Source organism: Sceloporus undulatus, chromosome 3 (genome assembly GCF_019175285.1).
Source record: "Sceloporus undulatus isolate JIND9_A2432 ecotype Alabama chromosome 3, SceUnd_v1.1, whole genome shotgun sequence".
Lineage (NCBI taxonomy): Eukaryota > Metazoa > Chordata > Lepidosauria > Squamata > Phrynosomatidae > Sceloporus > Sceloporus undulatus.
The window spans coordinates 31,913,552-31,936,955 of NC_056524.1; the positions used below are offsets into that span (position 1 = coordinate 31,913,552).

The 23,404-nt window shown below is 39.5% G+C and overlaps 1 protein-coding gene across 9 annotated transcripts in view; it reads left to right on the top strand.

Annotated features, from left to right (window-relative positions):
* Positions 1-23,404, top strand: part of PAN3 (poly(A) specific ribonuclease subunit PAN3) — a 95,627-nt gene that overhangs the window by 34,994 nt on the left and 37,229 nt on the right. For 8 of the 9 annotated variants that reach the window (XR_006103119.1, XR_006103118.1, XR_006103120.1 and 5 more), the window contains exons 5-7: positions 5,005-5,166; positions 11,132-11,282; positions 20,784-21,031. Coding sequence is in view for 6 of the 9 variants with exons in the window: in XM_042460443.1 (XP_042316377.1) it covers positions 5,005-5,166; positions 11,132-11,282; positions 20,784-21,031 (561 nt within the window). In the remaining 3 variants the exon portion in view is untranslated. The remainder of the gene's footprint in view (positions 1-5,004; positions 5,167-11,131; positions 11,283-20,783; positions 21,032-23,404) is intronic. The other variant, XM_042460440.1, reaches the window with a different exon arrangement.

Here is a 23,404-nt window from a genome sequence, read left to right on the forward strand (position 1 = left end):
GTTGGGCCAGTCTAGTTTTGTTTTGAATAGAAATCCTATCTGCAGTGCAATCTAATCCATGCCCACTCAAAAGTATGCCACACTGTATTCTTTAAGACTTACCCATAGATGGGAGTTCAGTTAATAAATTTTATGAAGTTATATGAAAGAATATTAACACATTTGGACATGTGCCAGAGTGCTACTGTGCAGTCAGACTTGAATAGCTCATGCAGAATTTTGAGAAATCCCTTTACCAGGAAAAGAGTCACTTGATGAGGTAGGTCCCTATTTGCCCCGAATAGGCCTTGTAACATAAATTATATTAATATCATTTATAGAACTGTATTACAGGCTGAGTTCTAACAAACAGGAAATAAGATGGTAGCCTCTCTGGACCATACTATTTCATATTGTGGATGAGAGCTCACATAAAAATTCTCAGTACAATATGTTACATTTGTAAAACTCTTTTCTAGTCTCCCCTCTCCCTTTTCATGTTTGTTTTCTAAATGTAGGACAGGGAGGGTGTTCAAACATGTGAGAATTCTTCCCCTCAACCTGAAGTAGTATATTCCAGGTGCATTTTTACCACTTTATCTGATGGAAGAATTAGCTACAGGAATAGTAATACATTGTTCAGCATTGCTGTTGGTTGTACACTGTTTAAAGCAGTCATAATCGAATGAGCTTGTTGTCTTGAAGCGTATAAACAAAAGCATATTGCTTACTTATACTGCTTTCTTGCTTTTTCTGCAGTTCTTGGCTACCTGTGATCCATTTCATTTTTGTTCATTAAGAGTGATACATGTTAACAATTATTACATATGAGTAAATAAGTCTGGCATGCCCTTCCTTAGATTGGATTGGGGGATGTACAGCCAGCCCTTCTTATATACGGATTTTTTTATACACAGATTCAAGCATCCACGGCTTGAAAATGTTCAAAAAAGTATAAATTTCAAATATCAAACCTTGATTTTCCAATTGTTGTAAGGGACACTATTTTGCTATGTCATTATATTTAATGGGACTTGAGCATCCACAGATTTTGATATCCACAGGGGATCTTGGAACCAAACCCCAGTGTAAAACAAGGGTCCACTGTATATAGCAGTGTGCCATTACTGTGGACAAAGTAGAAAGGAGGTGGTTCTTTGCTCCCCTCTCCAGTCCCATGCTCTTTGGCAGCTAGAACCCTTGTTAACATGTTCTTGAGACTTCATAAGTTGTTTATACATTCATGGACTTCCTAATCTGTTCTCATACTATAAAGGGCTGGAAATGAGCCTAATAAAAGTTAATGAAATTTAGGATTCCCTGGTTGCTGCACTCAAGGCACAATACCTACTCCAAGGCTATGACAGGATTATGAATTAAACATATATAAGATAGTGTAGTCAAGACCCAGGAATCCAGCAGTGGCTGGGACATGGAATCCGAAGTTCAGGATCCATTTGTACTGCTGGAGGAGGCAGTTGGCTCTAGCCCAGAACTGGAAATGCCTAATACAAGTCCTCTATGGCTGAAAAACTATTGGCAATCGCTGCTCCTGGCTTCAAAACTGAGACAAACCCCAGAGGCTCCACTACCCTTGGTTTAGTGCCAACACCATGCCTAGTAGGAGCTCCTGGAGAGAAGGCAGAGTGTCAGTCTTTACGCTGGTGGCCTGATTTTTTAATGCTTCCCATTTGTTACTTGTGGGAGGGAATGGAATGGAGTGTTTGAGTATCTAAGGAATCTTGGCCAAGAAATAGAAAAGCTGAGCTGGCCTTCCTGGAGTAAAGTGGTCACTTGGAACGAGCCTAGATTGCTGCAACTGGTGTGCTGCACTGTGGGCTCCTACCACTCACGTGAGTCTTGCAAAAGGTCTTTTTGGATGGTAGGAGATGGAGGTAGAGAAGATGGTGTAAGTGGTGTACATAAAGTGAAAGAAAGGGTAGGTTTTTCCCAATAAGACATTGGAACTAGGTCTTGGACTCAGCTGCATCCCTCCTTTTCTCTTTGTAAAGATAGGGAAATACACAGACAAGTAGATTCTGCTGTAAATCCACCATGGGTTCCCTTCACTTTGTGGTCTATTCAGTTTTTTTGAGGGCTTTTTTGTTCTGTTTTTGTCATCTCTAGCCTTTAAGGAACATGGTGACTCAGTGGTTAAGATACTGACTCTGACGATTGCAAGATTGACAGGTCAGCATTTCAAGACCCAAGTGCCACATGATGGCGTGAGCTGCTGTCATTAGTTCCAGTTTCTGCCAACTGAACAGTTTGAAAGCATGTAAAAGTGCAAATAGATAAATAGGTACCACTTGGGTGGGAAGGTAACAGTGTTTTGTACAGTTTTGCTGGATGTATGATCACAGAATAGTCTTTGAAAACTCTGGCTCTTCGTTTTAGTAACGGAGACGAGCACTTCCCCCATACAGTCAGACCCAACTTGACAACTTTGTCAAAGGGGAAACCTTTACCTTTGCCTTTATCTCTGCCCTTTGGTCTTTTCTTAATCTCCTCCTCCTTGGGAGAAGTTCCAGAAGGGAAGTAGTCCTCCTATCAACACAGGATAAAATATTTATCTTTATTACAAGTATTTTATGTGATTAGTTGGTATCAGTTATATCATTTAGAATTAAATCTGGTCTTCATTCTCATGGACCCCATTAACACCTTACATCTCTTAATATTGTTCAAAAATATCATAAATGTTTGTTCATGTAAAAATGAAAAAAAGCTAGTCAGTGAAATGCAGTCAGTGAAATGCAGGATGATCAGCTAGCTTCTCAACCTCAATGTCCTAATGTTGCCTGTCAACAAATGGTTGTTGCATATTGGGGTTGATCCCCAGGGCCAGATTTGATGCAGCTTCTGATTTCTATAATAATTTAATGAATTATTATTTTGAGAGGCAGCATGAAGCTTATCTAATAATGTGCTTGCATCTGGATCACTAAGTGGTTGCATATAGACGGTTGGATGTTCACAATTGTATATGTTTTTGGAGAAATAGGATTAGTTCACTATGAGCAAGGATCTAGGTTGTGAATGCCAGTCTTTGACTTTTTCAAGTAAACAGTAAAAGTTGCTTGTGAAGAAGGATTGCTAAGTGGCAGAATATAATACCTTGCACTACTGTGTTTCATATAAAAATGCTACACTTGAATGCATTCCCCAAAATTGTTGATTGTATTGGCAGATTTGAACTCTTACCAGTTATATCTTACTTCTGTCATTGGCCTATATCCATCTGCTAGTCCTAACTGGGATAGAGCCATTAAATCAGTTTTGATTCACTGGGACTAGTACAATCAGCCCTCATTATAGACGGGCTTGCCTTCTGCGGCTTTGAGTTTATGCAGAAGGCAAGCCCAGCAGAAATAATGGGATGTGTACTCATGCCGCACACTCCATGCACCCCATTATTTTCTATGGGGCTTGAGCATATGCTCTTTTCCCCATACGCGTAAGGGTCCGGAACGGATCACCCACATATGAAGAGGGTGGACTGTACTGGAATTTAGGTCATTATTATTATTATTATTATTATTATTATTATTATTATTATTATATTTTGCATTATGAGTTTTGGTCTTTCTGCTTCTTTATTCTTGGAACATCTTTCATATCAATCAAGTCATGTAGGCCTTGATTTTGTAATTTTGCCTCTTGTAGTTAAGTTACTACAAGAGGCAAAATTAATAGTAGAGTGTATAAATGAACTAGATCCACATGGGCCATTTCATGACTGTGTGATATATAAAGCAGCCTCTTTCAGGCAATTTCATTTTAATTAATGCAAAATCTGAATTTAGTTCTAAAGAATGTAGGGCGAGCATAATACAAGTTCTGACATCTAATGTACTTCCGTTGAAGTAACATATTACGTATTTACTTTACTAGAAAAGATATCTTCATTTTACATAAACCTGTTGATGTTAAATTATCATCTGTCAAGTTTAATTCAAAGTTACAAGAATTTGATTATGAACGGTTTGTTAAACTAAATAGATGCAATTGTGTACCCTTTTATTGAGAGATTGCCAATAGGTTTCAAAAAAAATATTTAAACACTTGTTTTTATCTCTGTTGTTGTTAACCTGTTAAAATTTATTTGCAGTCTGAAAGGGTTACTGATTCAGTATTCTGATTGAAAAAAAATATGATAGGAGAACCTAGGTTTCTGAGCATTTCACAAACATCTTATTTTCTTTTGGAAAATCACTGTGAACCAGTGCTGGAGATTATCACCTTGTATTTAAAGCAGCATCCCTGACAGGATACAGTCGCTTTTAATTTTAAAACCAGGTGTTATCGCACACAGCCACGTCTGGGCAAGCGCAACATGTATGCAGCCCAGATCCCAGCTATGCTTATTCTGTGGCTTTTCAAAAAAAAAGGCAAGCTCCCGTTTTTGACAAGCCGCTGGATAAGTGTGGTTGGGATCCTGGCTGTGTATGGGTTGCACTCATCCAGCCACAACTATGTGCAATAAAACCTGGTTTTAAAATTACAACTGTATCCTGTCGGGAATAAGTCGCTTGAAATACAATGAGATAATCCTCACTGTTCCAAATGAACTGTCACAAATGATACAATCAGTCTGCAAAGCAGGGGTGGGGGAATGTGTGAACTGCAACTACCAGTGGTCCTGGCAATATGAGAAATGAGGAAGGGGATTGCAGTTTAGCAGTACATGGACAGTCACATATTCCCCATACCTGCTATAAAAATTGACTTATGGTGCAGTCCTATGTACACTTCCCTAGGAGTAAATCCAGTTGCACTCAGTAGGACTTAAATTCTGTGCGAATAGGCATAGGATTGTATTATAAAATATGCTATTTTTATTTACTGCCTCTAAAGCTTTCCAGGACATATTTAGTTAGATGAAGCAAGCAAACAGAAATTTTACTTGCAAATTGTTTCCTATTCCACCAGTCAGACCAAAAACATGTTCTTATCTAGTTTTAGTTTGAGTTTCAGGCTAAGGGATGTTGGGAGTGCCCTGGTTTTTTTCCTTCTTTTCCATAGCCAAGAAAGTATCGACTGGGGATGCTGGAGGAGAGGATAGTTCCGGTGGGATCAAAGGCACGAAAATCAAAGAACACTATTGGCTGCTTGGCTGACAGGTGTAAAACAGGAGTACCCATCAATATGGTTTGGTGGAACAGAGTCACAGAAAGCAATTTACAGGTAAAATTACTTTTTCCTAGTCACTTTAATTAATACAGACTATTATTTTTATTTTTGGAATATGAAGTAGTCAGATGCACATAGTGAGGGTAAAATTTGGCCAAAATGTCCATTGTTGAAATGAAGAAGTTAGAATCAAAGCTGATATCTAAAGAACTACTTTATTTCTCAAATGTATTCTGAATCTCCTGATTTGAGTAGCAAATCACCTACAACAAATGTTACTTTCTTAAAATAATATATTTTCTAGTTATGAATTGTGGATAACCAGTTAACATTCAGGAGAAAGTTGTTGGTAGCTAAAATTGTCTGTTTAACAAGTGCCATTTAACTGAAATGTTTCAGAGGAGTCAAATAGGAGTGGTCTTTCAGAACTCCATCACCTAACCTAACAAAACAGCTCACCATGGTTAGTTACTGACCAGTGTCCAGCAGAATCATCTGGTTAGCACAAATGATGTTGCAATCTCTCACACAAACACACACTCATTCCAGGCTAGGCACAATGGGCAAGTCAACACAGTTTTCAGTTGGAGAACCATTTGCTCAAGTTTGTTAGTAGATTTAGGCAGTTTGCTATCTCTGTGACTATACTGCGAGTAGTAATAGATCTCACACATTCTAGCCTGTGATTGGCAGCTGAACTTATTGTTCCCTGTACTTGTTTTTGGAGTACAGTTTCCAGCTAGCATGACTGGGATGATAGGAGTAGTAGTCCAGCAGCATCTTTAAAGACATAAGTTCTCTGTGCAAAATAAAAAAGAATCACATGAGAATGAAATAATTCACAGAATTATCATTTGAATGGAAACAGTTATCACCCAATAATAACTGCCTGTCATGCCAGTGCAGCAACATTCTGAATGCCGATTGTGGTGGTGTCCCCAGCCCTGGTTTCACTTGGTGCAAGGAGGATGCTGCTGGGGGAGCTGCCAGGGGGCCATTGCGGCCAAAATGACGCCCTCCTCCTCCTCCTTTGACACAATGGTGGCCTCCTTCTGAGGAGGGAACTACCACTGTGGCAAAGCAGCAAAGCCAGGAGGAGCACACTCCCCCTTATTATCCCACAGTGGGAGGAGGGTGTTCCCCCTCTTCTGAGGTGTCACCTGGTGCAGTCCACAACCCCTCTAGTGACATCACTGGCAGTTATAATCATTTGGAGAAGAACTCTACATCCTTGGTCTCAAAATATAAATTTTGAATGCAGAGAAAATGTCATCTGTTTTCTTAATGCTCTCCTAACAAAGGGAGTGACATTTGGATTTTCCTAGTAGTTGTATATGTTTGGTGCTTGAAGAAACAAAATACCAGAGACTTGGGTCCTGAAATGCTCCTGAGGATTTTGTTTTTAATCTGATGTTTCATACTTCATTTTGAGTAGAAGAGGTGAATTAGCAGCCCCTGTGGAGGGTGTGAGGATAGAATCACTTTCTACATGTTGCTTTCATTGTATACATTCTCCGTTTCATCGTACAAATTCTTCTTTCTGTATATACTACTAGCATATAAAGTTTATCCTCTCAGCTCTGCAGTAATCATAACTAGTATAAAAGGCAAAATAAAGTTCATAAAGCTGAAGAGCTTGTAAAGAGGAAAATGACATCTGAGAATGGAGTATAATAAACCCTATTTATCATTGTTTATATTTCTGTTGTTGTTTGAGCAAGCAACAGCGTTTTACTTTGTATAAATTTTTCAAGCAGTTTTCCTTTGTGATGGCATAGAATTCTCACAAATGTATCATGCAAGTTATAGTGTTGCATAAGTGAGGGTGTGGTGGTGAAGGTTTTTTCTCTCCACTTAATGACTTGACCTACATAAATGTGTGCTTTGGCAGCTCTCTTGGTTGGAATGACCTGATTTTGTTTCAGCAGTGATTAGAAGTTGAATGTATCTTTCTTAGAATGCTACTCCAGAAAAGGGCATGTATTGAGAGGGAATAAATTATACACTGGTATCGTTCTTGTCCGTATTTTGCATGTAGAGAGAGGGAATAAATTACACACTGGTATCATTTTTGTCTGCCTTTTTCCCCCAGTAGTTGAGCTTTGGTAACAAATAAGTACAATGGCTTTTTATTAGGCTTTGAGCATTCCTTGTTAGCTTCTTTGAGAAATATAGGGCTTAATCCAGAAATGTCCAAAGAATATACACTAATTAGAATGCAGACCTTAAAATGAATTTTCAAAAACCCCTGTCCTGTTCATCTTTTTGTGTTTTTCTAACAGGCATCCCATCCTGTGTCTGCACATATGGATTCAGATTGCAGCTCAGTACTCTATTGTTGCACATAATGGCTAGAATTCAATCAGTAACATACACCAGTGTAATTGTAGTTTGGGGGGCCTTTCTTATGGGGGTCCCTTTACCTCATCTGTGTCTGTCAGTTCCTAGGTGCATCTCTGTCCCTCCAGCTACTGACTGGCTTCAGGAATGCTGTTGAGCACATCCCTGTTGCCCTCACACTGGGGGAAGAAGATTCAGCCCTGCATTAGGGACGGAGGGTGCTTTGTCTTCCCAAGGGACACAAGGGCAGTGAGGGAGCACCAGATACACACACACCCAAGCTGGTCAGTAACTGGGGAATGAGAAATAATGCCTTTACCTCCCCTCCTATAGCATATGTATGTTGATTGAGACTCTACCAGTGTGCTTACTGGATCATCGTGAAAGAATAATTAAATGCATTTTGTAGAACCTCACCTGCTAGCATCAAAGATGGACAGGGAATGGTTGAAAAGAGTGACAGATGGCCAAGCTAGACCAGCATGAGATTTTTTAATGTGTGTATGTGTGTGTTTAGATTTTTTTTAAAAAAACAAAAACAACCCCCCAGCACTTTTCATAATAGATGCTTAAGCAGGTAAACACTAATATTGTATGAGTAAATTTGGTCAGCTTTAAAGCAGATAAGGATTAAGTTGTTCAAAAGAAACCTGGTTGTTGACTTCTTCAGCATGAGCGTGTGTGTGCAAGAAGTATGCCTAATACAACTCTATTTTTCATTTCTCATGCCACAGAGCTTTTGTTCCAGAAATTCTCTATTTCTAGCCCCAGTTCCAGGAGCTATTCCTGAAGCAAAACGGCTTGTAAAAAAAGGAGATATAGCCTGATTGTTAGTATGAAGCCTAGCCTGTCCTTGCTATGAGACCTAGCCTCAGCATAAACATAGCGACATTACTTCAGCATGAGTGAAAAACTGGAAATGTTAGAAAATGGCCTAGAAAATAAGAATGACATGATGTAGAAGAATCTCATGTTGATATTGCTTCTTCAGCCACATGGACCATCCATCTACTGCTACCTAATGTCCTCTGTATGTATAGGGCAGCAGCTCACACCATCCCCAGCCACCATAGCCATCAACAGTGGTGACTGAAGGTGATGCAGTTTATAGTCAAATAATTAGCATATCTGGTTGGAGAGAATCATGTCCCAACTTTCTCATCTCTCCTTCATGTCCACCTGTCTTCCTTACTTGTAGCAAACAGTTCATAGGTTGTGCAAGCATCATGGGGATTCCAGGATCAGTAGATACTGGATGAAAACTCTCTCACACAAGGGTACTCTTGAACTCTGTTATTCTTTCAATTTTACTGTGTTATAGGAATGATGGTTTGTGGGTTGTTTTCATTATCTCCTTGCTGACTCTTTAGACTCCTGCTAGAATAATGAAAATTTCACCCTTTTTTATTGGTGGGGAGGCAAATAATATAAGAGTTGTTTGTGTTTGCTGTGAGATATTTGGGTCATGGTTATTCTGAAAGCTGAGGGGTGATCACTATGATGTAATAAGTATATATGAAAGTTATCTACTTCTGGTCATTTTTCTTTAATGTTGTAGGCAGGAGTGTAGCTTGCTTGGTGTTTTGTTTACAAGGCTAGTGAAAGCTAAGCACATGCTTCTGTTTGGTCTTGTTCAACTGGTTTGGTACACATCTCACCTATATTTTATTATTTTTCATTATATTTCAATGGCTGCCATTTACTGCACAAGTGGGTGGATTTCTATCCTCCCCACACCTCCCTTGCATTTCTTATGGGTGGAATGTGTGTTTAGATTTTTTTCTTCTCAGAACATTTGCTATTGCAGGGACTCCTGTTGGCATTGTCAGGATGTTTCAGTGATTGTCTTGTGGTTGCTAGCATTTTGACAGGGCAGGTTTTATGCCATTTAGTTTTATCAAAGGGCTAATTAGTTGTTGTTTTTAAATTCTGTATTGTTCTTTTTAGCTTTTGGAAAAATTACTAGCATTTTGCATTAGATATTTATCAAATCTCTTTTTTTCGGACTTATCCAGCTGCTTTGTCTTTTTAGAAATAAATGTAACTGACAAAATTGAAGTGTAAAATTGTAATTCCTACTAAGGTGTAAATTAACATTGACTTACTCGAGGTTAAATAAACAGAAATACAGCATTGCCTTGTTGTAAAAGAATCTGATGTTCATATACTGTTTGAGACTTATAACTTAATTTAAAAACTTGTTTGACATGCATTAAGTTGATGACAAAATTTGAATCTTCTTTGCCAAACTGTGTGCTTTTCCATTATCTTACAGCATAAGATGTTTTCTGCAGCTTATATAGGGTGTCTTTTATTCTGCTGCCCCATTACGATTTTTTTTAAAAAATGATGAATTGAGGTATTGCATTGTGTAAAGATGTGTGTTTATCATGTTTAATATAAAGCTGGCCCATTAATGTTTTGAAGAACAACAGTGGATTAAAATGCGTATGGTTTAACAGGATTCCTTTAATTACCAGTTCATTATTTTTTCACTTATTGCACAGTTCAAAAACACACAAAAGTCAAGCCAAAAATAGAAATTAAGAATCATCCACTGATTTGCTATATGTTAATAGGACCCACTGTGATTTTTCTCCCCTTACATTGTATTCTGGCATTTTTCCAGGGAGCTCAGATCCACATTTTAATCATGCAGAATGACTTGACAACAGTTCTGCTATTTTGTTCTGGTCTGTCTAGTAAATTTGGTCCACTGTATGTGGGTTAGAACTGAATTTCCCAAACTTACTGCAGTAATAAAACCAAAGTTTATTTTAAATTATATCATGTAACAAACCATTAGAACATGCTGTATTGATGTTATATGCCTTCAGGTCAATCCAGTTTATGGCAACCCTATCGTAGAGTTGTCTTCTCAAGATTTTGTCAGAGGGGATTTGATATTGCCTTCCTCTTTTAGACCAAGAGAGTGTGACTTGCCCAAGGTCACCCAGTGGGTTTCCATGGCTGAGTGGTGATTTGAACCTCGGTCTTCTGGACTCCTAGTCCAACACTCAAAATCACATACTATTCTGGCTCCTGATTGTACGTCTTTCCCTCCATCCTCACAGAAAAACTGGTTCAGATATTTGGAAAAAAAATTAAAATGGCTATATTTATAGTGGCTTTTTTATTTTAAAAAAAACCTTGGAGCCTCTGTGATGGGCCTATAGTTTAATTCTTTGAGATATCATTTGGCCACTTGATAGTGTGCCATTATTAGCAGAATTGATACTTCTGTTCCAAACCCTTCATTTGTAAATCCTAGATTACCAGAGGAAGTTGCATGAAAACATATTTCCCAGCAGGTTTCCTATGACTAAAAGACAAGTTTGCACCATTCAAGGGACTTGGTGCTTAGCAATTAGCCGTTTTGGTTTAGGCAGAAATGATGTAATTTGAACAAAATGAAGACTCTTTTGCCTTCAAATCATTTTTGAAAATTTTTGAAAAGTCATATAACGTGTGACTTGGAGAGCTCCTGCAGGAGAAGAACAAAGCTAACGTCTCAGTTGAGCTCCTAGACCTAGTTTCTCTTCTGTGTTCCTGGCTTCTGTCTGTTGCATTTTAATAAATGAGTTATTTATTTTTAAAGTTATTTTAATTTATTCAGTGGGCAAGGGTTTTGTTGTTGTTGTTGTTATTTGACTTATACTCTGTTTTGATTTTTAAACAGACGCCAAATCCCACTGCAAATGAATTTATTCCTAAAGGAGGATCAACCTCCCGACTCAGTAATATGTCGCAGTCAAATATATCTGCCTTCTCTCAAGCCTTGTTCTCTCATCCTTCCATGGGAGGCCCTGCAAATGCTGGGCTAGCTCCAGGTAAGCTTAGAGTGGTTTTATTTGTACTGTATTATGACTCTCAGTGGCACTAGGGAAGCTTATTGTGCCTATTACTGGCTTATTTTAAGCTTGATTGTTCACAGTGTTTACATTGGAGTAGCTTCAGATGGTTGTAATTTTGGAAACTCTCTCTCTGAGTATGTGCCTTCACATCGCCTATCAACTTACGATGGACCCCATGAACTCCATAGGGTTTTCTTAGGCAAGAAATCTTCAGAGGTGGTTTTGCCAGTTCCTTTTCCTGAAAGTTAGCCTACAGCACCTGGTATTTATTGATGGTCTTCTATCCAAGTGCTAACCCAGTCGCCTGTCAACTTATGGTGACCCCATGAATTTCATAGAGTTTTCTTAGGCATAGAATCCTCAGGTAGCTTTTCCAGTTCCTTCCTCTGAAATATAGCCTACAGTACCTGGTATTCCTTAGTGGTCTCCCATCTAAGTACTCACCAGGGCTGACCCTGCTTAGTTCCTAAGATCAGGTGGAATTTGGTACCTGTTAGATAAGATCTCAAATATAAAGACATATCATTGATTACCAAAATCCAGAATGAGCAATGTCATATTTCTGATTTCTGCATATGGGTGTGAAAGATGGATAGTGAAGAAAGATGACAGGGAGTTTGATTAATTTGAAATTTAGTGTTAGAGGAGAGTTTTACAAATACCATAGTTTGGAAGAAGACTTTGAGTCAGAGAGGAAATCAAATCTGAACTCTCACTAGAGTACAGAATGACTAAACTGAAATTATCATATTTTGGTCTTATAAAATGACATGACTCATTGGAAAAGTTTAGAGTGTTTGATAAAGACAGTAAAAATATAATTAATGATATTTTCCACATCTCCGATAATGATTGTTAACTTGATTGGAATGTATTTCCCTCAATGCTGTTGGGGGGGGGGGGAGAATAGTACAAAAAAAGAAAGAAAAAATAAAAAAAAGATAAAAAAGAGTGTTTGGTAAAGTTGAAGATAGCAGAAAAAGAGGAAGACCACATTAGAGATGGGTCGATTCAATAAAGAAAGTTTCACCCCTGAGTTTACAAGACCTGAGTAAGAAAGTTACTACATCTCCTGAAAGTCTCTCATTCATATGATCACTACTTAACTTGAAGCTGTCATGACAGCTTCAAGTTAAGGTGCTGCCAATTTTAAGTTTGCAGCATGAGCAATTGTTTAGATGATACATGGAATTGTGTGCATGGGTCCATGATGGACAAATAGCATCTCAACTTTCCAGACCCTTAAATTTTCAGGTATTGGGGCAGTTAGCAGTGTTGTTTTTGAAAGACGTTTTCAGACATATGTTTGGGAAGAAAATTTTTCGATGTTTAGATGATATGGAATAGTTGGAGCTTGAGAAGGAACAGTGGATCTTAGGGTTATGTGTGTGTGTGTTTTAAAAAGTTGCTGAATTTTAAATCTCTGATTCAAAGAAAAAGACGTGGGGGTGGAAGGACTATATCTAATCTATATATATAATGAGCATGAGCTAGTGTATGCATTAATATAAGTTGATTGTATTTCCAGATACATTTGCTTTGTGATGTTTTAAAATACACATTACATACATGCATTGTTAAAATAGTACATTTTCTGATATTTAAATAACAGACGGTGAATATTTATCTTTCCAGCATTAGTATATAAGTATTTGAGTAACGTAAAAAGCGCAACAGGGGCCAACCATATTGACCATCAGATAGATTCCAGATCACCATCCTTAAATGTCAGGAGTTTTCTAATAGCTAATTAATATTATGTATATATCCAACAACAAAAAGGGTAACTACTGACCAGGCCCACATCATATGCCAGTAGGACACATTGTCTACATTATATTGTCAGTCTTCAGTTATATTAGACATTTTTTCCCTGGAAGGCATAGTGTTTTCCAGTACACCTATAGGTTTAGAAAACTAAAGGATTATAAGCAGGTTTGGCTTGGTTTAAACCAGGGGTAGGCAACCTTTTTGAGCCGGGGGCTGGGTTGCTGTCCCTCAGACAACTGGGGGGCCGAAGCCAAAAAATAAATAATTAATATTTTTTTAAAAAATTAATAAACAAACCGGGACAAATTAGACAAAATTTTCAAATGGAGGACACTTTTTTAAAAAAGAAATGGGGACACACAAAAAAATGCTGATTTTAAAAAAATGTTAATATAATGCACGTTTCGGAGGCTTCTATAGACAATTGCCCCCCTTGCCCGCTGCTTGCCCCTTGCCCGCCTCCTCCTGATAGGCCAAAGGCCCCACGCTTCTCATGCGAGAGCCAAAGGTTCCGGCGCCAATCGGCGGCAGGACGGGCTGGGGCCAGTCCCAGCCTTGCCAGGCCGCAGTTGCCTACCCCTGGTTTAAACTAAAAGAATTAAAATTCTTGTTTTTTTAATGGATTGTTCATATTTGTCTTTAAAATGTGGCTATACTATTTTTCAACCTCGTTACTGGAACAACAATGCCTTTAAACAGATGGGCCAAAAGAAGCGGTTTATGCGCCACTTGGGGGCATAGTGTTTGATGGTGCACACCTGAAGCAGTTGGAAACCGTGCAGCGGTCACTCTTAAGGAGGGAAAAGCGCAGATTGAAAGGAACCAAAAGTAAACCGCTCTGCTGGGAAAGTGCGCACCTAGCCGTACATATAAATGTCCCAAAGGAGTGCTCCGTTCCAACCCTAAACACACTGGTACAGGTGCACTTTAAAAAGGACGGAGCAGTCAGTCAGGGCGGTAATGCAAAAAAGGGGAAGTGTGACACCTCCAATGGCTATAAGTACAACAGCAGTCCAAGAGGGGCATGAGGTGAGGGTGAGAGGGGGTAAGAGGGCATGTGAGGGGAATTGGGGAGATTATTGCACCTAAGACGACTAGACTTTCAGCAGTAACCCAGAGATCTTTCATCATCCGCTCCTAGACTCTGGAACACCTGCCAGATGAGATCTGACATATTACCACCTTGGAAACCTTTAAGAAGGCGTTAAGATGGATCTCTTCCAGCAGGCCTTTCCAGACTAGAACAGACTGCACCCCCCCCCTCTCCCCTTATCCTCCATCGTCATTTTTACCCTACTCTGGACTCCACTTGGAATTTTGATCTAATTTTAGTGTATGTGTATTAATGCTTTTAACTTTCTTTGGTTAAATCCTTTTTTAGAGTTTGATCATGTTTTTATGTTTGGGGGAGAATTGGGGTTCTTGGAATTTTAATGCACCTCTTTTTAACTGTATGATTTTACTGTTTGTAATCTGCTTGGATTCCATGAGATTAAGCGGAATATAAATAAATATGATTATGATTATGATTATTTACTGGGCACACCTCTGCTCTGATGCCCTGGACTGGTGGGGGGGGGGGTCACAAGTACGATTGTGTGCACGATCAAAGGGATGGCCATTCAATGGGATGACATCTAGGCAGCGGCTGTCACCGACTGTGCTTAGCAAGAGTGTGCAGGATGGTGGGGGAATTTTTTTAAAAAAAATACCCAGTAGCGTGGCTTGATGCAGCACCATGAGGCCTTGCTGTGCGCATACAGACCACCTCGGGAACAGGTGTGCAGTCAGCAGGTCTTGGAAAATGCAGCTTCAGCCACTCTTTCTTGCCCGTCTGCTTCAGCCAATAACTGTTTGAATTTTTAAACATTTTAACTTTAATAGTTTATTGGCAGTTGTTCATGTGAGACCAGTATCCAGTGTTGGTTGCTTCTTTTAATCACTTTATTTTATAGTGCAAGAAAAAATCCAGAAAAAATACTTCAGTTAACCAAAACAACTTGCTTTAACAGATCACTTTTAAAAGACAATTATTATTTAAACTGCTGGTCATAATGTCAGACCTGCATTTAGCCCATATTGGTGGAATCCTACACATTATGCAACAAAAAACAAAACAAAACTCTGTTTTAAATTTTAAAAACCCACTTTAAAAAACATTTTTTAAAGAAAGCCTGGTTTTTTCCAACCCAAAAACTGATAAGGATTCTTTCCTTAGAATTCCAAAAATTTGTCTTCTTCCGTCTCTTCTAGTTCTGCTAGTTGTTGTCATCGTCTTCTTTTCTCTTCTTCTCCATCTCCATTCCTTCTCCGACTATATCCTCCCCTCCTATCGCACCTATTAGATCCTCCTCCAGTTCAGCTTCTTCTTCGTCCTTTTCTCTTCTTCATTTTTTTGTTTCTTTTGTGTTTTTGGTTTTTTATCCGTATTTAATTGTTTTTTATCTTCTTGTTTGTTTTTCTTCTTTTCTTCATTCTGCTTCTTTTCTTCAAATGCTTTGATTTATCCAGTAGTTTTTTAGCCTTTTCCACAGTTTTTATTGTATAAGATCTTCCATCCAGGAACAGTGATTCTTCTACAGTTTCCACCTGAATCTAATGTTTCTCATTTGTAAGTGCTTGTAAGGATAAATATCCCTTTTTTTCGGACACGGTAGATGGCCACATCTTTATAAATCTTCATATCTGAATCATTTATTTTAGGTCTTGTCCATAGCTAGCTTCTATTATTCTATCACGCATCCTTTCTCTTGTCATACAGACCACTATGTCTCTTGGAAGGCCTTTTTCTTCGCTATTGCAGATTCACATGGAAGATTTGTCTGTTTCCAAGTCCATCACTTCTAAGGGATGTCAGTTATTTTCTGCTAGGAATGTATCACTGTTTCGTAGATGTCTTCATTTTATCTCTTTAAGACCTCTTATCTTTAACATTTTTCCCTACTTTTGCCTCTTTTGTAATATTTTCTACTGCATCTTGTTTTTTGGTTGTCCTCGACTTCTTTTGTTCTCTTTTCTAGTTCTTCAGTTTTATTTTTTAGAGCTTCATTTTTATGTGGCATCTTTTAAATCTTCTGTTAACGTTTTAATAGTTGATTTAATTCATCCATTTCTCTTTTAAAGTCTTCTCTTTTTCTTGTCTGGAAGTTTTAAGTTCTTGTTTAAGGTTTTCTCTCCATTCTTTCTATGGCTTCTAGTATGTTTCTATTTGAATCTATTGATTTGAGGCTCTTCTTATCTGAGAAGACTTGTGGTGTGTAATTTTTGTGCCGTATTCTCGTTGTCATTGACATTGTGGAGTTTATGTTTTAAACTGATCTACAAAATCTGACAAATTTTGAATACAGTATAAATGTAAGTTATTGAAACAATTTCTAATTACTCTAGTACAGTGGTACCCGATAGAATACCACTAGATTTTCGGGTACAAAAATCCCTATGGATTTATGTTTCGGCTACGAAGGTTTTTCGGGTTACGAAAAAACTCGGGCTATTTCCGCACGGAGGGCAGCAAGAGCTATTTTTTCATTAGCGCCATGGCAATTCAGGTTCGAGGTTTTTTGGGTTACGAATTAGCCGGACGATATTTCGACCGACGGTACCACTGTAATATTTCTATGTATTACTACAGAATTTGTTATTTTGTATGTTTTCTACTTTTTACACAGATACTCTTTATCTTCTCCAAGGCTTTAGCTGGCTTACCTCAACCAGCTAATGCATTCGAGAGAGAGGGGTAGTGGTTCTCTTCCACCTCCCCTAGTGCTTAAATGTCTTCCTCTTAGCGTATAATTACCATTACTATCAATTACTTTAAAGTCGTTTCCAATATCACCACATCAACAATAATACCGTTGCCTGGTACCTAAAGAGAAAAATTAATTTAAGAGATCAGCCAAGTAAATACTATTTTCTGTTAATTATGCCCAGATTGTTACCAAATTGTAATCTCGCTAATATATTAATTATTTCAACTTTATTAAATGTTCCTCCTTTCTATCCTCTCACTTATAACTTTATATTTCTCTGATTTCTTTATTCCTGATTTTCCCAATACCTTCTTTCTTAAAATAAATTGGTTTGAAGCTAGATTCTTGTCTCCTCTCTGATCTCCTTTCTAACTCTATCTTTCTTAACACACTATATATTTCCTTAGCTCATATTCTTTTAGCTATTGTTGTCTCTTCACTCATCCTTTTCCGTCTAGCTCTGCTGGGTAACGCTGTCTCCTCCCCAGTCTTCTTTCCGACATAGTCTTTCTTGTCACTATGTAAATTGTATCTATCCAATTCTCATAAATCAGGGTTTATTAAATAATGTTGTCTCCTCCCCAGTCCTCTTTCCGGCGTGGTCTTTCTTGCCACAGTTTAAGTTATATCTATCCAATTCTCATAAATCAAACTCTGTTAAGTAATGTTGTCTCCTCCCCAGGCCTCTTTTCGATGAACTCTTTCTTGCCACAGTTAGAATTGTATCTCTCCTTCTTCTTTGTGGTCTCTGCGAATCATACAAATGGATTTTACTGCGCTTGCGCAGTAAAACCCATTTGTATGTATTCGCAGATGACCACTTGAAGAAATACTGTTACAGGTAAGCAACCTGTCCTTCTCTGCTGAATCCAACTCTATTAAATGTTATTGTCTCCTCCCCAGTCCTCTTTCCATCGTACTCTTTCTTAACACAATGTCCGTTTGTGGCAACTCAGTTCAGGTCTTTTGTAATGTTTTATGTTTCCATATATTACCAACTTTTAACCACTTCTAATCCTCTCCGTTTTTACCTCCAGCTATTGTATCAGACCAATATGTACTTTGTGTTCCCAGTCAAGTCCCGCTTCTCTCTTCACCCTTTTTTCAGTCCCTTCGCATCCGCAACTTTGTATCATCAAAAGTTGTCAAATCTTAACAAAAAACAGAAGTGCAGCTGATTTCAAGTCTTTTAATATCTGTTCCGCCTAATATTTCGCTCTGTGCCTTCCAAAAATAGCTTTAGGTATAGATGTTTCCCAGCCTTGTCTTCTGCTTAATCAGTCCTAAGTTTGGTATGAACTTTTAATTAAACTATTAAATGTATCAACTCCTTTTAGGGCTACATCCTCTTAGGAATAATAAAAGAAAGTAAAGTTAATCCGGATTGTTGTCTGCTAAGATCTTTACCTTGCTGCCAGATTGTTTTTTAGCTTGTATTTATTAGTTGATTTTAAAAGCGGCAGTGGCAGGGATTTGCTCCTCCGAGCCTCTGGCTGCGGCGGTGGGTAGTCCGCGATCTTCACCTCCCTTACTGCGGTCTTGCCTTTCTCCTTACTGCCTGACTGGGTAAGTGATTCCTGATCTGGATGCACCCATCCACTCCCCGTTTACCGGTGGGGTAGTTCTTTTCTTGTCAGCCTTGGGGGAAGGATTTTCCCTTCGCTGGCACGTCCGCAGTCAGAACGGCTGGGCTCCGCTCACGAGTCCAGCTGTTTTCTCTCCGCCATCTTTACTGGAAGTCGATTGCACAGGATTTAGTCCATTGAACTATGCCTTCATTAATATCATATTTAGTGCTTTCCAACAAACAGCTATTACATCTGATTTTTTATCATGACTAGTTACCATGAAAATATAAAGCTACCTTATATGAAGTCAAGGTATCTGCTTACTACAGATTCAGCTTTGAACTTGCAGGCCCAGGTCTCTGCTGTGATCAGGAGTGCTTTTGCACATTTAAAACTTGTGCACTAACTGCGCCTGTTACTTGAGAAGCCAGATCTGGCCACGGTGGTACACGCCTTGGTTACATCCCATTTGGACTGCTGTAATGGGCTCTACATGGGACTGCCTTTGAAAAGTGTTCGGAAAATTCAACTGGTTCAAAGGGCTGCCCAAGCTGTTAACAGGCAGATTATAGAGACCATAACAATGTCTGCTCTGGCAGTAGCTCTCCATGATCATGCATAGGACTCTTTCTTGATTCTGCTGCCTTATAACTGAAAATGCCATGGATTTAATCTGGACCATGTGCATACAAAGAATATGATCTGTCACTGAGTAATGGTTTTTCCTGTGCTTGCCTCTCCTTTCTGGAGCTTTACTTTGGGGGGGAAACTTGCAAAGGTCCCAGGGGGTTACCTTGGAAAAAGGGAAATTAAAATCCCTATGAAGACATGGTGTATTGGATCCTAGCCATTATGGAGGATTGAATCCCTGCAGTATGTTCTGATTTCACATTTTAAAAACATTTATAATGATGTTATTCAAATAACAGTTGTATAGTAAATAAAATTAACAAAATGAGTTTCACACTCTTAATAATTTGTTTCAATAAGTGTAAACAATGCTTTGTCAATAAATTTGTCTTATTTTCTGGCTTTAGAAAAGTTGATCAGTTTCAGTAATATTTGCAGCTTTGTGTCATGTATATAGAGGTTTTTTTAGATTATTATTATTATTATTAGCTTTATTTATAAAGCGCTGTAAATGTACATGGCGCCGTACAAAACCAAGATTAAAATGTTTTGCAGATTCTGTACAACAGATACCAGTATTTCCCCCTTAAATTATTTTTTTAAGCCATCCTAATTGGAACTCAGTTAACTCTGGTATCTATAATTAGTATTATAACGTTTTCTATGGCGCTTTACAGGCCACCCAAAAGGGCGGTCTGCTGGCACTGGTGTTTGTTGCGTCAGGGAACCGCAGCGGACAAACCGTGGGTTCTTTTTGTGGCACAGAAATGACACCACAAGGCGCCAATGGCGCACTTGTGGCATCATTTCTGTACCGCGACGTGCAGATGCTAAGCGTCCGCTACGTCAAAATGGCGGTGCCCATGTAGAATGGGTGCTGCCATTTTGTACGTGCTCGGCACGTACTAGGGTTAGGGGTGTCCGGAAAGGACGCCCTTTTCTAACCCTAGTACGTGCTGAGCACATACTTTTGGGCGGTCTGGAACCCGACTTAGTTAGAATTAAAATGTAATGCTTTGCAGAAACCAAAGCGTGGATTTAAAAGTACAGGTTGAATATCCCTTATCCTGAAATCTTGAACTACTCCAGAGTCCAAAATAGTCGACATGTGTGGCTGAGATAGTCAAAGCTTTGTTTTCTGATGGTCCAGTGTCCACAAACCATGGACAAAATTATTGAAAATAATTTTCATTGTGTATAAAATAACCTCCAGGCTATATATATATAAAGGTGTATATGAAACATAAATGAGTTTTGTGTTTAGACTTGGGTCACCTTTCCAAGATACCTCATTATGTATGTGCAGATATTCCAAAACAAATAAACGTTAAAAAACAAACAAACCCCAAAAGCTAAAATACTTCTGTCCCAGGCATTTTGGCTAAGTGTTAGTGAACCTGTGTTAGTTTGTTGTTGTTCTTTTACAAAAAACAGTGGTACTGTTTACTTGATCCATTTACAAACTACAAAAATGCTGCAGAATTACAATTAAATGGAGTTATGTCTCAGATGCTCCCAAATGTTTCTAAGTATGTTTCAGTAACCTTTTTTAGTTGATGAAGTTCAGCTACCCATTGTATTTGACATTGACATGTTGAGTACATTCTTCAGTGATTGAGAAGCTTCCAAATGTCTTGTTCTTCTGTCCTAAATCTTTTTTTTAATCCACAAGAAAATAAGTTTTTTAAACTGTAAATCTCATAATGAAACAAATGCTCTTTGATCTGCAAGTCTTCCCCCCTCCTTTTCTTCCCCATAAGGAATGTCGCTGTCTGCAGGATCTTCTCCCCTTCATTCCCCTAAAATTACTCCTCACACGTCTCCTGCTCCTAGACGAAGAAGTCATACACCAAACCCAGCAAATTATATGGTGCCTACTAGTGCCTCTACGCCGGTTACTAATGCTGTCTCCCAGCCCCCTTCTACTGGCCAGGTGATTCAGAAGGAAACGGTGGGTGGCACAACCTATTTCTATACTGACACAACTCCAGCACCTCTAACTGGAATGGTAAGATCTTAGCTTTGTTTATTTGCATTTGTCATGCATTTGTCATGGCAATAAATATGGATATTCAATGTAATAGCATACCACACCATAAATTGGTTGGGGGATCGATTAGGATGGTCTGCCCCAGGAGGCTGATGGATCCAGATGGATTCCTGAGGGCTTTTGAGGAGTTTCCTGACACTTTGGCAGGTGATTCTTTTGAAGCCCTGGCCAGCCTTTGGAATGGGGAAATGGCCAGGGCGTCCTGAGCATCCCCTCTCACAGAGTGGAACCAAACCAGCCCCCTGATTCTCCAGGGATTTGATGTTGATGAAATGAATGAAATGGAGACTAGAGCGACGTTGGCAGAAGACTCGGAGTGAATCTGATCGAACATGGGCTAGAGCCTATTTGAAAGTCTACTCTATTGGCAGTGCGGGCAGGAAAGAAATCATGTTTTGCTGCCAGAATTGCATCTGCAACGAGCCGGCCAGCAGAACTGTTCTGAGTGGTCAGGGGTATTTTACACACTCACCCTCAAGTAGAAAATGCAGACCACTCAGAGGCTTGCTGTGAAGAATTTGCACGGCATTTTGCAGATAAAATCACTCAGATTCGGTCCGAATTGGATGCTACAGTTGATACAGTGTCGGTGGATGTAACATTGGCTCCTGCTGGTCCAGTGTTAATGGATACTTTTCAACTTGTGCAACATGATGTGGACAGAATCCTTGGAAAAGTAAGAGCCACCACATGTGTCTTGGACCCTTGTCCTTCCTGGCTTATTAAACAGGTCAGAGGGTGACTGGCTGAGTGGGTATAGGAGGTAATCAGTGCCTCCCTACAACAAGGCAGAATTCCATCCTGCCTAAAGGAGGCTGTTGTGAGGCCTCTGTTAAAAAAGTTATCATTGGATCCCACAATAATGAATAACTATCAGCCAGTGTCTAACCTACCATTTCTGGGCAAGGTTTTGAAACATGTGGTGGCTTCCCAACTCCAGGGGTTTCTGAATGAAACAGATAGATTATCTAGACCCATTTCAATCTGATTTCAGACCTGGCTGTGGAACAGACAGCCTCGATCGCCTTGGTGGATGACCTACACAAGGAACTGGACAGGAGAGTGTGTCCCTGTTGGTTCTCCTGGACCTCTCAGTGGCTTTTGATACCATCGATCATGGTATCCTTCTGGACCGCCTCTCTGGGATGAGGGTTGGAGGTACTGTTCTACAGCGGCTCCGTTCCTTCCTGGAGGGGCGAACCCAGAAGCTGGTCCTGGAGGACTCGTGTTCAACCCCCCTGGCCATTGCCCTGTGGGGTCCCTCAGGGTTTTTGTTGTCTCTTATGCTGTTTAACATATACATGAAACCATTTTGTCTGGATTCTGGGGGTGTAGTGTCATCAATATGCAGATGACACTCAACTCTACTACTCCTTCCCACCTCAATCCAAGGAGGCTGTCCTGGTCCTAAACCAGTGTCTGTCTTCAATAATGGACTGGATGAGGGCAAACAAGTTGAAACTTAATCCAGACAAAACTGAGGTGCTCCTGGTCAGTCGGAAGGAAGATCAGGGCATAGGGATCCAGCCTGCATTAGATGGGGTCACACTTCCCCTGAAGACACAGGTTCGCAGTTTGGGGGTAATCTTGGACTCAGCTTTGAACTTGCAAGCCCAGGTCTCGGCTGTGACCAGGAGTGCTTTTGCACATTTAAAACTTGTGCACCAACTGCGCCTGTTACTTGAGAAACCAGATCTGGCCACGGTGGTACATGCCTTGGTTACATCCCATTTGGACTGCTGTAATGGGCTCTACATGGGACTGCCTTTGAAAAGTGCCCGGAAAATTCAACTGGTTTAAAGGGCTGCTGCCAAGCTGTTAACAGGCAGATTATAGAGACCATAACAGCTTCATTGGCTGCCAGTTTGTTTCTGGACACAATTCAAGGTGCTGGTTATTACCTAAAAAGCCCTACATGGCTCAGGTCCACGCTATTTGACAGACTGTTTCTCCTGGTATGAACCAGCCTGAACTCTGAGATCCTCTGGAGAAGCCCTTCTCTCCATCCCAACACCATCACAAATACGGTTGGTGGGCACACAAGAGAGGGCCTAGACTCTGGAACTCCCTGCCAAGGGAGATCAGAACGGTTCCCTCCTTGATGGCTTTCCGCCGGCAGGTGAAGATCTACCGGTTGAAGCAGGCATTTAAGGAATAGCTGTAAGGAGAGGCTGGGATGTTGGACTAGTTTAATAATTCTTTTTAATGTACGTTATTTATTTATTTTTTAATGTTTTTAATTTTACTGTTTTTTAATGCTGTGAAGCCGCTCTGGGTCCCAGTCCTGGGAAAAGAGTGGAATGGATGGATGGATGGATGGATGGATGGATA